Source organism: Haliotis rufescens, unplaced genomic scaffold (genome assembly GCF_023055435.1).
Source record: "Haliotis rufescens isolate VD_foot unplaced genomic scaffold, xgHalRufe1.0.p SCAF_216, whole genome shotgun sequence".
Classification (NCBI taxonomy): Eukaryota; Metazoa; Mollusca; class Gastropoda; order Lepetellida; family Haliotidae; genus Haliotis; species Haliotis rufescens.
In genome coordinates this window covers 58,248-71,255 of record NW_025963909.1, presented here as the reverse complement: position 1 = coordinate 71,255, position 13,008 = coordinate 58,248, and the positions used below count along the sequence as shown (strand labels likewise).

Below are 13,008 nucleotides of genomic sequence, written 5' to 3'. Positions count from 1 at the left end.
TCCAACATTGGCCAAGGGGTGCACTGCAGTGTGTTACTCCAACATTGGCCAAGAGGTGCACTCAGTGTGTCATACTCCAAACATTGGCCAAGGGGTGCACTAGCAGTGTGTTACTCGCAACATTGGCCAAGGGGTGCACTGCAGTGTGTTACTCCAACATTGGCCAAGGGGTGCACTGCAGTGTGTTACTCCAACATTGGCCAAGGGGTGCACTTGCAGTGTGTTACTCCAACATTGGCCAAGGGGTGCACTGCAGTGGTGTTACTCCAACATTGGCCAAGGGGTGCACTGCAGTGTGTTACTCCAACATTGGCCAAGGGGTGCACTGCAGTGTGTTACTCCAACATTGGCCAAGGGGTGCACTGCAGTGTGTTACTCCAACATTGGCCAAGGGGTGCACTGCAGTGTGTTACTCCAACATTGGCCAAGGGGTGCACTGCAGTGTCGTTACTCCAACATTGGAGGCCAAGGAGGTGCACTACAGTGTGTTACTCCAACATTGGCCAAGGGGTGCACTGCAGTGTGTTACTCCAACATTGGCCAAGGGGTGCACTGCAGTGTGTTACTCCAACATCTGGCCAAGGGGTGCACTGCAGTGTGTTACTCCAACATTGGCCAAGGGGTGCCACTGCAGTGTGTTACTCCAACATTGGCCAAGGGGTGCACTGCAGTGTGTTACTCCAACATTGGCCAAGGGGTGCACTGCAGTGTGTTACTCCACATTGGCCAAGGGGTGCACTGCAGTGTGTTACTCCAAACATTGGCCAAGGGGTGCACTGCAGTGTGTTACTCCAAACATTGGCCAAGGGGTGCACTGCAGTGTGTTACTCCAACATTGGCCAAGGGGTGGCACTGCAGTGTGTCACTCCAACATTGGCCAAGGGGTGCACTGCAGTGTGTTACTCCAACATTGGCCAAGGGGTGCAACTGCAGTGTGTGTTACTCCAACATTGGCCAAGGGGTGCACTGCAGTGTGTTACTCCAACATTGGCCAAGGGGTGCACTGCAGTGTGTTACTCCAACATTGGCCAAGGGAGGGTGCACTGCAGTGTGTTACTCCAACATTGGCCAAGGGGTGCACTGCAATGTGTTACTCCAACATTGGCCAAGGGGTGCACTGCAGTGGTGTTACTCCAACATTGGCCAAGGGGGGTGACACTGCAGGTGATGTTACTCCAACATTGGCCAAGGGGTGCACTGCAGTGTGTTACTCCAACATTGGCCAAGGGATGCACTGCAGTGTGTTACTCCAACATTGGCCAAGGGTGCACTGCAGGTGTGTTACTCCAACATTGGCCAAGGGGCCGCACTGCAGTGTGTTACTCCAACATTGGCCAAGGGATGCACTGCAGTGTGTTCACTCCAACATTGGCCAAGGGGTGCACTGCAGTGTGTTACTCCAACATTGGCCAAGGGGTGCACTGCAGTGTGTTACTCCAACATTGGCCAAGGGGTGCACTGCAGTGTGTTACTCCAACATTGGCCAAGAGGTGCACTACAGTGTGTTACTCCAACATTGGCCAAGGGGTGCACTGCAGTGTGTTACTCCAACATTGGCCAAGGGGTGCACTGCAGTGTGTCACTCCAACATTGGCCAAGGGGTGCACTGCAGTGTGTTACTCCAACATTGGCCAAGGGGTGCACTGCAGTGTGTTACTCCAACATTGGCCAAGGGGTGCACTGCAGTGTGTTACTCCAACATTGGCCAAGGGGTGCACTGCAGTGTGTCACTCCAACATTGGCCAAGGGGTGCACTGCAGTGTGTTACTCCAACATTGGCCAAGGGGTGCACTGCAGTGTGTTACTCCAACATTGGCCAAGGGGTGCACTGCAGTGTGTTACTCCAACATTGGCCAAGGGGTGCACTGCAGTGTGTTACTCCAACATTGGCCAAGGGGTGCACTGCAGTGTGTTACTCCAACATTGGCCAAGGGGTGCACTGCAATGTGTTACTCCAACATTGGCCAAGGGGTGCACTGCAGTGTGTTACTCCAACATTGGCCAAGGGGTGCACTGCAGTGTGTTACTCCAACATTGGCCAAGGGGTGCACTGCAGTGTGTTACTCCAACATTGGCCAAGGGATGCACTGCAGTGTGTTACTCCAACATTGGCCAAGGGGTGCACTGCAGTGTGTTACTCCAACATTGGCCAAGGGGTGCACTGCAGTGTGTTACTCCAACATTGGCCAAGGGATGCACTGCAGTGTGTTACTCCAACATTGGCCAAGGGGTGCACTGCAGTGTGTTACTCCAACATTGGCCAAGGGGTGCACTGCAGTGTGTTACAAAGCCCCAGACCACTGGGACACCGGTAACTCAGAGGACACCAGGCTTCACAAATGTGTGGATCTGAACCCAAACTTAATAAACAGCTGACACCTGTACCACCTCACCACCCTTTATACCAATCCATATCCTCAGAGCAGCCAATCTGTTTGTTTTTTAATTAAAATGTATCCATCTTTAAGTTTGTAAGGCACTAGTTTTTCAAGAGAACAGCCAGATTAGAATTAATCTGACCAAATTTGCAGCTACTTGCAATCATTTTTACGTACTGATCTCTCCTAAATGCTATCCTTTAGACACTATTCAAAAAGTAGGTTAATAAATCTTGTTCAAAATCTTTTCAAATATGTTCTTATGGATAATATCTGAAACTGAAGTTCGGAAAACGGATCTTTTGTTGCTAGTTTTTAGAAGATGTATGACAAGTGAGGCACTTCTGGAACAAAACAGGGTTAGAGTATACAGGGTTGCAAAAACAAGACATATATCCTTTCTGCTCTCTTCAAGGGCTGGGAAAACTATATTTGTTTGTTATTTGACACCGCACTCAGCAATATTCCAGCTACATGACGGCAGTCTGTAAATAATTGAGTGTGGACCAAACAATCGAGTGATTGACATCATGAGCATTGATCCACGCAATTGGGGTAAGATGACATGCATCAACCAAGCCAGCGAGTTCGACCCCATTAGTTACCTCTTACGACAAGCATAGTCTCCTCTTATGGCAAGCATGGGTTGCTGAAGTTCTATTCTATCCCGGATCTTCACGGGTCGTGAAAACGATGCATATAATACTAGTTCGCCCATGGCAAGGATATGGTGGAATCACTAAAACATGAACCACTCGGTTCTGAGTGTGAGTTTGAGTGGCAGTAACGTCTAGCAGGAACTATATCTCAGCACACAGACCTTGAGGAGGAGGTAGAGAGTGCGTGATTACACCTGCAGTCAGACCTATCATGACGGTTTTATTGCTTAATTGCACAATTTAGTCGAGGATAGATGACTATGACAAATCATTACATGATTGTCGTAAACTGTTCCAACCATAAATTGCTGAATCAAACTGAATTCAACGTACTTCAACTACATAAATTGTTTTTTATCGTTACTTACTGTAGTGGAATTATGACACTAAGGATATATGAATACAGCGCCATATACCTCTTAAGGTTGCAACATTGTTATATCCATCGGTCAACTGGCAGCAGTGAGTGAGTGAGTGAGTCAGGTTTTATGCCACTTTCAGCAACAATTTCATCAAAATCCGATCTTAGCTCTCGCTCCGCTAAACAAAGATCTGAGAACATCCCATAACAGGTCATGTCAGAACTACCTTTCATATGACCAATCAGAACACTGCTTACCCGATCTTAAAAGAGACTGCTTTCAACAATATTCCAGCAATACCATGGCAGGATCACCACAAATGGGCTTCACCCATTGTACTCCTGTTGGGAATCAAACCCAGCCCTTTGCCATGACAACTGAACACTTTATTTGTTTGTTTGTTGCCACACTCAATAATAATCCTGCTATATGATGGTTAGGTCTGTAAAAAGTCGAGTCTGGACCAGGCAATCCAGTGATTGGTATCATGAGCATCGATCCACACAAATGGGATACAATGACATGCATCAACCAAGTCAGCAAGTCTGACCACCCGATCCCGTTAGTCGCCACTTCAGTGAACTCTTTCAACACTTGGCAACTCCAGGACTCCAGCACCCCCATCCTGCCAACTTGCAACAATATATGATTAAGTTGTCACCATCCCCAAATGGGTCCAATTCATGAAACCATTTATAGCATTACTTGAAAATATAGCATAAAACATGACTCAACCACTCTCTCCCAGAGAACCTTAACTCACAGCAGAAATTTTCATACAAGCACAAGCACAAGCACAAGCACAAGCACCAAGATTTCCAAGACCCATCTTGTGACTAGATGGTATATCCTAATGTCAGGTGGGGCCCTGGGGTCCAGTTTAACATCAGAGTTATCACATGGACCACTTAACTTTCATGCTTTGTTTCAAACACTCTCCTGCCTTATCAGTTTACACATAGAATCTCACCTTCCTTGGCAATACTACATTTATCAACAAGTGCTCGATATGGGATATAAGGCCACACTTTTAAAATTTTGTTTCACGGATATATTCCAGCTTTCGCACTCAAGGTTGGTCGCAATATAAATAAAAATAAATAGTTATATCAATCACTTATTTATTTATTTATTTATTTATTCATTTATTTATTGATTTATTCCACTCAAGGTTGGTCGCAATATAAATAAAAATAAATAGCTATGTCAATCAGGGGCGGCGGGCCCCTGAAACAAAAAATATAAAATGTGTGGCATGAGGATGAACTAATTTTATTTCCCCAAATCATCATAATTTGACATTACATAATCATATATCATCGTCTAATTCATCATTAAAGGGCCAGTATGTGTGAAGCATTGTTGGCAAACAATAACTGATAACCCCAGAGCTTACTCAGCCCTACTTGCTTTATTCCATGAGAGAAGTTTCTGCTCCAGTGACCACACCACAGGTGTAGCCTTATCACATGAACTGACTCTTTGTTTAAACAGAAGTGTATATTCTGAAATAGGACCAGACCTAATGCAAGCCTTTTGGTGCACTTTACATATTGTGCATAATTACATAGATATGCTACAACAACTGTGACAGTGAGGTGCACGATAATATACATGCAGCTGTACACATCGGTATCACGTGCGAGCTCTCCGTACAGCTTCGATTAAAACACAAATGGAAATAGTTTATCAGGGTTTAGGATATTTTCTCAATGTAAGTTAAACAGTTAATGTGTAGACAGATGAAAAACATATGCAATATCTTGGATGGACTGTGTAAGGCTGGCCTTATGGAACTCTGGGTAGGAGAGTGTTCTGCAACGTGATTGGCTTCAAACAATCAAATCAAGCTGTCAGTTAGTATTTTGTAAGAGATCCGTAAGAAACACACACAAGTTCTCTCTTCAATTTCCCTCAATAAAAAATGGATGAAGCCAGTTATTCAGCGCAGCGCTTGGGTTGTCGACCTCTCTGTATGGAGTTCTATTGTTTTGGTTTGAGAATGGAATTGTGCATGTACTAAAGCTGTGACATCACTTGGAAATCATTTCATGCATGACTTAAGTACACCCACAACCATCGACATACAGACCCTTTAAGGCCATCTTGAAATTGTTCTGTCAAATGGCAGCAAAAGAAACGAAAATATCCGCACTTCCTTAACTTGCCTGGAACCACTGAGGCCTAACCATGCTTACCACGTTACTTATTTGCAATCATGTCTGATATTATTATAAAATTGTAGTCCTAACGTACACAGTCAGAAACTTCATCGATCACATGAGGGCTTGTAGCTCGCCTCCAGTTTTCTTCAATATTTGCACGATTTGATAAAACAGGCCATAACACAAGGGTTTAGATGATTATGGAAAACAAATAATGAACGCTTTATTAACTGACATGGTAATTGTATGTACATTAATCACAAAGAGACAGTAACTACAGACTGATAAGAAGGCTAAACAAACAATTTCAACATGTTTTCATGACAGCCGCATGTGAAGAGGGGGCAATGATTGGTTTTTGATATCACAATTAAAAGGTGACATCACGCTGTAATGTTGCTACAATGTGATATTACAGACACAAGGTTTGACCTTTCTCTGAAGTAATTTCTCTGAAACCAAAGAGTATTCAACCCCTTCGCACTGTCCTAGACAAGTCTTGGTCACACCTGCTATACAACCCCACGTACTGTCCTAGACAAGATTAAAGGTCACACCTGGTTTTCAACCCCACGTACTGTCCTAGACAAGACTTGGTCACACCTGGTATACAACCCCACATACTGTCCTAGATAAGACTTGGTCACACCTGGTATACAACCCTACGTACTGTCCTAGACAAGACTTGGTCACACCTGGTTTTTCAACCCCACGTACTGTCCTAGACAAGACTTGGTCATACCTGGTATACAACCCCACGTACTGTCCTAGACAAGACTTGGTCACACCTAGTATCCAACCCTATGTAATGTCCTAGACAAGACTTGGTCACACCTGGTATACAACCCAACATACTGTCCTAGACAAGACTTATTCACACCTTGTATACAACCCCACATACTGTCCTAGATAAGACTTAGTCACACCTGGTATACAACCCTACGTACTGTCCTAGACAAGACTTGGTCACACCTGGTTTTCAACCCCACGTACTGTCCTAGACAAGACTTGGTCATACCTGGTATACAACCCCACATACTGTCCTAGATAAGACTTGGTCACACCTGGTATACAACCCCACGTACTGTCCTAGACAAGACTTGGTCACACCTGGTATACAACCCCACATACTGTCCTAGACAAGACTTGGTCACACCTGGTATACAACCCTACGTACTGTCCTAGACTAGACTTGGTCACACCAAGTATCCAACCCCACATACTGTCCTAGACAAGACTTGGTCACACCTAGTATCCAAACCCCACGTACTGTCCTAGACAAGACTTGGTCATACCTGGTATCCAACCCCACGTACTGTCCTAGACAAGACTTGGTCACACCAAGTATCCAACCCCACATACTGTCCTAGACAAGACTTGGTCACACCTAGTATCCAACCCCACGTACTGTCCTAGATAAGACTTGGTCACACCTAGTATCCAACCCCACGTACTGTCCTAGACAAGACTTGGTCACACCTAGTATCCAACCCCACGTACTGTCCTAGACAAGACTTGGTCACACCTAAGATCCAACCCCATGTACTGTCCTAGACAAGACTTGGTCACACCTGGTATACAACCCCACGTACTGTCCTAGATAAGACTTGGTCATACCTTGTATACAACCCCACGTACTGTCCTAGACAAGACTTGGTCACACCTAGTATCCAACCCCACGTACTGTCCTAGACAAGACTTGGTCACACCTAGTATCCAACCCCACATACTGTCCTAGACAAGACTTGGTCACACCTAAGATCCAACCCCATGTACTGTCCTAGACAAGACTTGGTCACACCTGGTATACAACCCCACGCATTGTCCTAGACAAGACTTGGTCACACCTAGTATCCAACCCCATGTACTGTCTTAGACAAGACTTGGTTACACCTGGTATACAACCCCCACGTACTGTCCTAGAAAAGACTTGGTCACACCTAGTATCCAACCCCACGTACTGTCCTAGACAAGACTTGGTCATACCTGGTATACAACCCCACATGCGGTCCTAGACAAGACTTGGTCACACCTAGTATCCAACCCCACGTACTGTCCTAGACAAGACTTGATCATACCTGGTATACAACCCCACGTACTGTCCTAGACAAGACTTGGTCACACCTAGTATCCAACCCCATGTCCTGTCCTAGACAAGACTTGGTTATACCTGGTATACAACCCCACGTACTGTCCTAGACAAGACTTGGTCACACCTAGTATCCAACCCCACGTACTGTCCTAGACAAGACTTGGTCATACCTGGTATACAACCCCACGTACTATCCTAGACAAGACTTGGTCACACCTAGTATCCAACCCCATGTCCTGTCCTAGACAAGACTTGGTCACACCTGGTATACAACCCCACGTACTGTCCTAGACAAGACTTGGTCATACCTGGTAAACAACCCCACGCACTGTCCTAGACATGACTTGGTCACACCTGGTATCCAACGCCATGTCCTGTCGTGGACAAGACTTGGTCATACCAGAATTCACTTCCAAGTGACTACCCCTGAGATGGTCAGTCTTCTTGAGTTGGAAGTTACATCACGTTGCAACCACTTATGGTTGTGTTGTGTTCCCTTCAGTGTTCACATTCAATAAAACGGACTCTGCTGAATAACAACAACTGTATCTGAACAACGTCTCAGTATGGAGGTGTGATTATACATTTTTCACTTGTAAAACATTCTATATAAAAATGAATCTCTTTCACTTTTCAATAACCACATTGCAGAAAGTAAGTTGTTCTTTTGTTAAACATTCACAAATAACATTTGTCCAGTTTTGTCACATAGTTCTGAAGAGGACTGTTCTGCTCCAGATGTAGAAATACCTGCATCGGACAAAGCCATCAGATTCTCTAAACCAGCTTCTCAAACTGCACCTATCTACTCGCGTCACTATTTTCTTTATCACATTCTGAGACAGGTTCTACAAGTTCTGGATTTGGCCTGGATCGGGAAATATCAGTGGTGAGAGTCATCCCTGTTGTTAAAGCACTGGCTCCCCTGGAAAACTCTGTCCTGTTCCTGGCATAAGAAAATCTTAGTCTGGTCACAACAGCTTGCTCTGCCACAACAGCATCCATCACCGGATGAATTCGATTCTGGCAGCAACAGCAGCAAATCCTCTTGAAGGTCATCCAAAACCTTTTGTTGATGGCACAATATAAAAGGAAATTGCATGAGAAGTTTAATGCTATGAGAACAGTTGTTGTGACTTGAAACTTGGTGAAGACATCCGAACCAAACTGTATACTGTAGCCAATCAGCTGCATCACCGAACTTGGTACCATGGTTGAGAAAAATAACACAATAATACCTATAAGCAAGAAAATCATACGTGTCTGTTCAAGGTTGTATTTTTTTTTGGCAATCTGGGTCGGAGTTTGAAGGTCGCGCTGAACCAGACGATGTTTCCTGAGGTAGATTATTAGTATGATATTGAATATGAACAACACAATCATTGGAATAAACTGGAAGAGTACAGCATCAAGCCATCCATAAAAAGCAAAAAATGTTGAACTTGCAAAATCAGTCTGGACAATGGATCCATTTATGCTGATGTGATACATCCAGAATGTTGGAATGTTTTCCACTGTGCAAAAAAAACCAATAAGCGAAACGGTTACTATGGCCGACTTTGTCTTTTTAACCTCAAAACGGAAATGATTGTTGAAACAAATCATGAGACAGCGTTCGATGGTGAAGACAACCGTTGTCACAACACTGGCCTTGATAAATATGTCACCAACGGGAATATAGATGTACGCCTCGTAAACACTCCAGGAGCGCTCTGCCACAGAACACACTGGGCAACGGATTGCACAAATTGGCAGAATGAAAATCAAACTCAGCATGTCATAGAATGCCAAGCCTTTTAAGTACACATACGCAGCTCCAGAGAACGGTCCCTTGTGGAGGATCAGAATATTCACAATGTTACCAATTATGCCAAAAATGCAAATAAATGGCACAAGAATGAGATAGCCCACAACCCTGGCACTGTAGTCCATACTGTCAATATTCAATGCCACAGCGTCATTCAGGCCAACACGAACTATGTCTCCTTCCTCCCCCCTAGATCCGAGGTGCTCCAAATTCTCCAGAACTACCATCGTGAAGACCTGAATCTCACTATATCAGACCAAAAAGGAATCCGACAAGCCTGTTTCCACTTGGCACAGAAACACAAACAGCGTTATCACCCTCCTAAAGTCAAGATGCTGCAGATGCCTTCCATGATCCACTGGTGACTGGCTGTAGGACACTACCGTCATGGCAGCTTAGTAACATCGTAAAAGTCAATGTGACAGTGTCCTTGGCCACTTCATGGTCCTTGGTAAGGCTTAGTACTACTTTATCTGTTTATGATATAGCGTAACCCCAACAGGGGCACGAGTGAAAACACAGACCAAGAAACAATTGACGATATTCCTCCTGTAAAGGTTCAGTCTGTGGAATTGACAATATGTCATTGTTGAAACTCACCTGATAATATAAAGGATGCATGTCCTGTTCGATCATGAGCTATCTATGAAGGGTATTAACCCTAAGTGAGTCACGACTCCAAACACATTGTGTTATCTTCATGACGAGGAGAAATAGAGCTAAGTCACAACAATCTGAAACAAAGTTGCCTCAAAATCATGGAGGTGATGATCACTTGCACATCATAAGAAGTTGGAAATGGAAATGAGTAGTTTGAAATGATATGAATCTAAATTTGTTCCCTCACACATATTAAGTTATCCTGAAGATTAGCATAATTTCAGATTTTTTAGGGGTGTCCCAATATGTAATCACTATTCAGGCAAGTGAAAATTCAGGTCAAGTTGCAACCCTGGAAATATCCATCCTCTTGACTACCATAGTACATGTATATTCCATGAGCTATTAGTCGATAATGTTAATGTGTACTGAACCACAGGCTAGTCAAAAGGCCCAGAGCAAAATGCTTGACTAGTGGGGACGGTATCTTGACATCGGATAGTATTGAGTCATGTCTTTTCAGATTGCCTGGAATAGAGACCATAAACAGAGGGATGGGCCTTGAGACCAAACGATACTTTCGTGCGAGACTGTGCAAGATTTGAAGATTTACATGCGAGATTTTCTGGACTTGACTAATCAGTTGTCCAACCCTTATTTACAAATGTTCAGTTATGTAAGTTTTCTTGATTTGTTAATGGACATCTATAACATATAAGTAACTATATGTATTCGTAGACATTCTTGTGAATTAACGAATGGAAACGGAAAATTGTTCTATCGTACAAAAGGAATATAGCGGCCTGCAAGAAATTCACAGTATATCCACTTTCCAGTACAAATAACACCATTAAATATGAAACAAAGTCCTTAGTTACTGAGTCAATCAGAAGATTTATCATATTTACTTGTAGTGGCATAATTGTTTTCGTGTTTTATTTGGTTGTGTTGTAAAGGACGTCCATTAGAATGTATGACTTAAATTATTACCTTGTTACTTCTTGTCGGGATCCTGCTACAACTTATATTGTAGCAATACAATGTTTTTGCCAATGCACTGCCCTACAGACACCATTCCTGTTTAGTCTTGTTGACTGCTGATATGGATTCCCATTACTACTGTTGGATTTGTTCACAAACAAGTATTTCATTATGAACAACCCCCCTCCCCACCCCAAAAAAAAAAGAAAAAAGAAAAAAAAGTACGAGAATCTGTACTCAACTAAGAAAGTGTTTTCCCAAATATAACATTTATTATATGTATTATAGTATTGCCCTCTTTGTGAGTCCATAAGAAAGTCACACATGGCAAATGATCGGATTGTTTTTCTTTGCTCTGTATCACTGTGCGTATCAATGTATGTACCACCGTACATATCACCTTATGTACTACTGTATAGAATAAAATATGCAGCACTGTGTGTACCATTAGGCTTAAAAAATAAGTCTTGGTTCTCAGGCACCGCTGCATCATCATAAACTCCGCTGCACATTTTGCTTGTATTTCCATTTTTTTATATAAAAATATCTTTAAACATACCGCGTCTTGAACACACGACCCGGCAGTCACTTGCGACTAGATACAATTTAATGTTATGGTATATGATAAAATTGTTCTTATATGTCAGTTTTCGTATCATACCCATATCAACCCTCAACCCACCAATCTGGCCTCCGGGGTTTAAGGCTGATTTGGGGTATGACATGAAAACTGCCATGTAATAACCACTAAGTATTACTGCATGTACCACTATGTATCTGAACGTATTACAGAACGTATCACTGTACGTATCATTTATGTACCCTGATGCTCTTGGGCTGTCAATGTCTTACGTACATGTCTGAACTTTCCCAGACACCAAATTCAGCACAAAATAGATAGCTACTGGTACACATAAACAAAAAGAACATAATATTACTTGAATTTTTGTGTGCATGCATGCGTCCGTGTACATAATGCAGGTTTTATAGTGCTAGCCCACTGAGACACAGAGTTTAACATGCATACCCCACTCAAACAGAGCATACTGACTCCAAGCCGACCAGTCCTTTTTTTACCCTCTTGATACAGAGTGCCCGGCGCGGTAACAAGAAGTACTATCTTTTAATGTCTTTTGGTATGACATGGCCTGGGATTGAACCACCGACCCTCTGCTCTCCAGGCAAACGCTTTTTCCTCCTGTCCTCTAGACCACGCTGATAGATGCTTTCTCCTCTAGACCACGGATGCAGACGCTTTATCCTCTAGACCAGAGGCAGACGCTGTGTCCTCTAGACCAGGGAGGCAGAAGCTTTATTCTCTAGACCACGGAGATAGACACTCTATCCTCTAGACCACGGCAACAGATGCTTTATCCTCTAGACCACGGAGGCAGATGCTTTATCCTCTAGACCAGAGGCAGACGCTGTGTCCTCTAGACCAGGGAGGCAGAAGCTTTATCCTCTAGACCACGGCAACAGATGCTTTATCCTCTAGACCATGGAGGCAGACGCTTTATCCTCTAGACCATGGAGGCAGATGCTTTGTCCTCTTGGCCAAGGAGGCAGACGCATTATCCTCTAGACCAGGGAGGCAGAAGCTTTATCCTCTAGACCACAGAGACAGACACTTTATCCTCTAGACCATGGCGACTGACGCTCTATCATCTAGACCACGCTGATAGATGCTTTATCCTCTAGACCAAGGAGGCAGATGCTTTATCCTCTAGACCAGAGGCACACGCTGTGTCCTCTAGACCAGGGGGGCAGAAGCTTTATCCTCTAGACCACGGAGACAGACACTTTATCCTCTAGACCACGGCAACAGATGCTTTATCCTCTAGACCATGGAGGCAGACGCTTTGTCCTCTAGGCCAAGGAGGCAGATGCATTATCCTCTAGACCAGGGAGACAGACGCTTTGTCCTCTAGGCCAAGGAGGCAGATGCGTTATCCTCTAGACCAGGG

The 13,008-nt window shown here is 44.0% G+C and overlaps 1 protein-coding gene across 1 annotated transcript; it reads right to left on the bottom strand.

Annotated features, from left to right (window-relative positions):
- Nucleotides 1-6,579: 6,579 nt before the first annotated feature.
- LOC124147238 (probable G-protein coupled receptor B0563.6) lies at nucleotides 6,580-10,201 on the bottom strand. Its single transcript, XM_046517895.2, has one exon. It carries the CDS (start codon nucleotides 9,688-9,690, stop codon nucleotides 8,458-8,460), a length of 1,233 nt encoding a protein of 410 aa, XP_046373851.2. The 5' UTR covers nucleotides 9,691-10,201; the 3' UTR covers nucleotides 6,580-8,457.
- Between the last annotated feature and the right edge of the window lie 2,807 nt (nucleotides 10,202-13,008).

Bases quoted from the DNA above. Each gene is read 5' to 3' on its own strand.
- LOC124147238 (XM_046517895.2), bottom strand. From the start codon at position 9,690: ATGGTAGTTCTGGAGAATTTGGAGCACCTCGGATCTAGGGGGGAGGAA.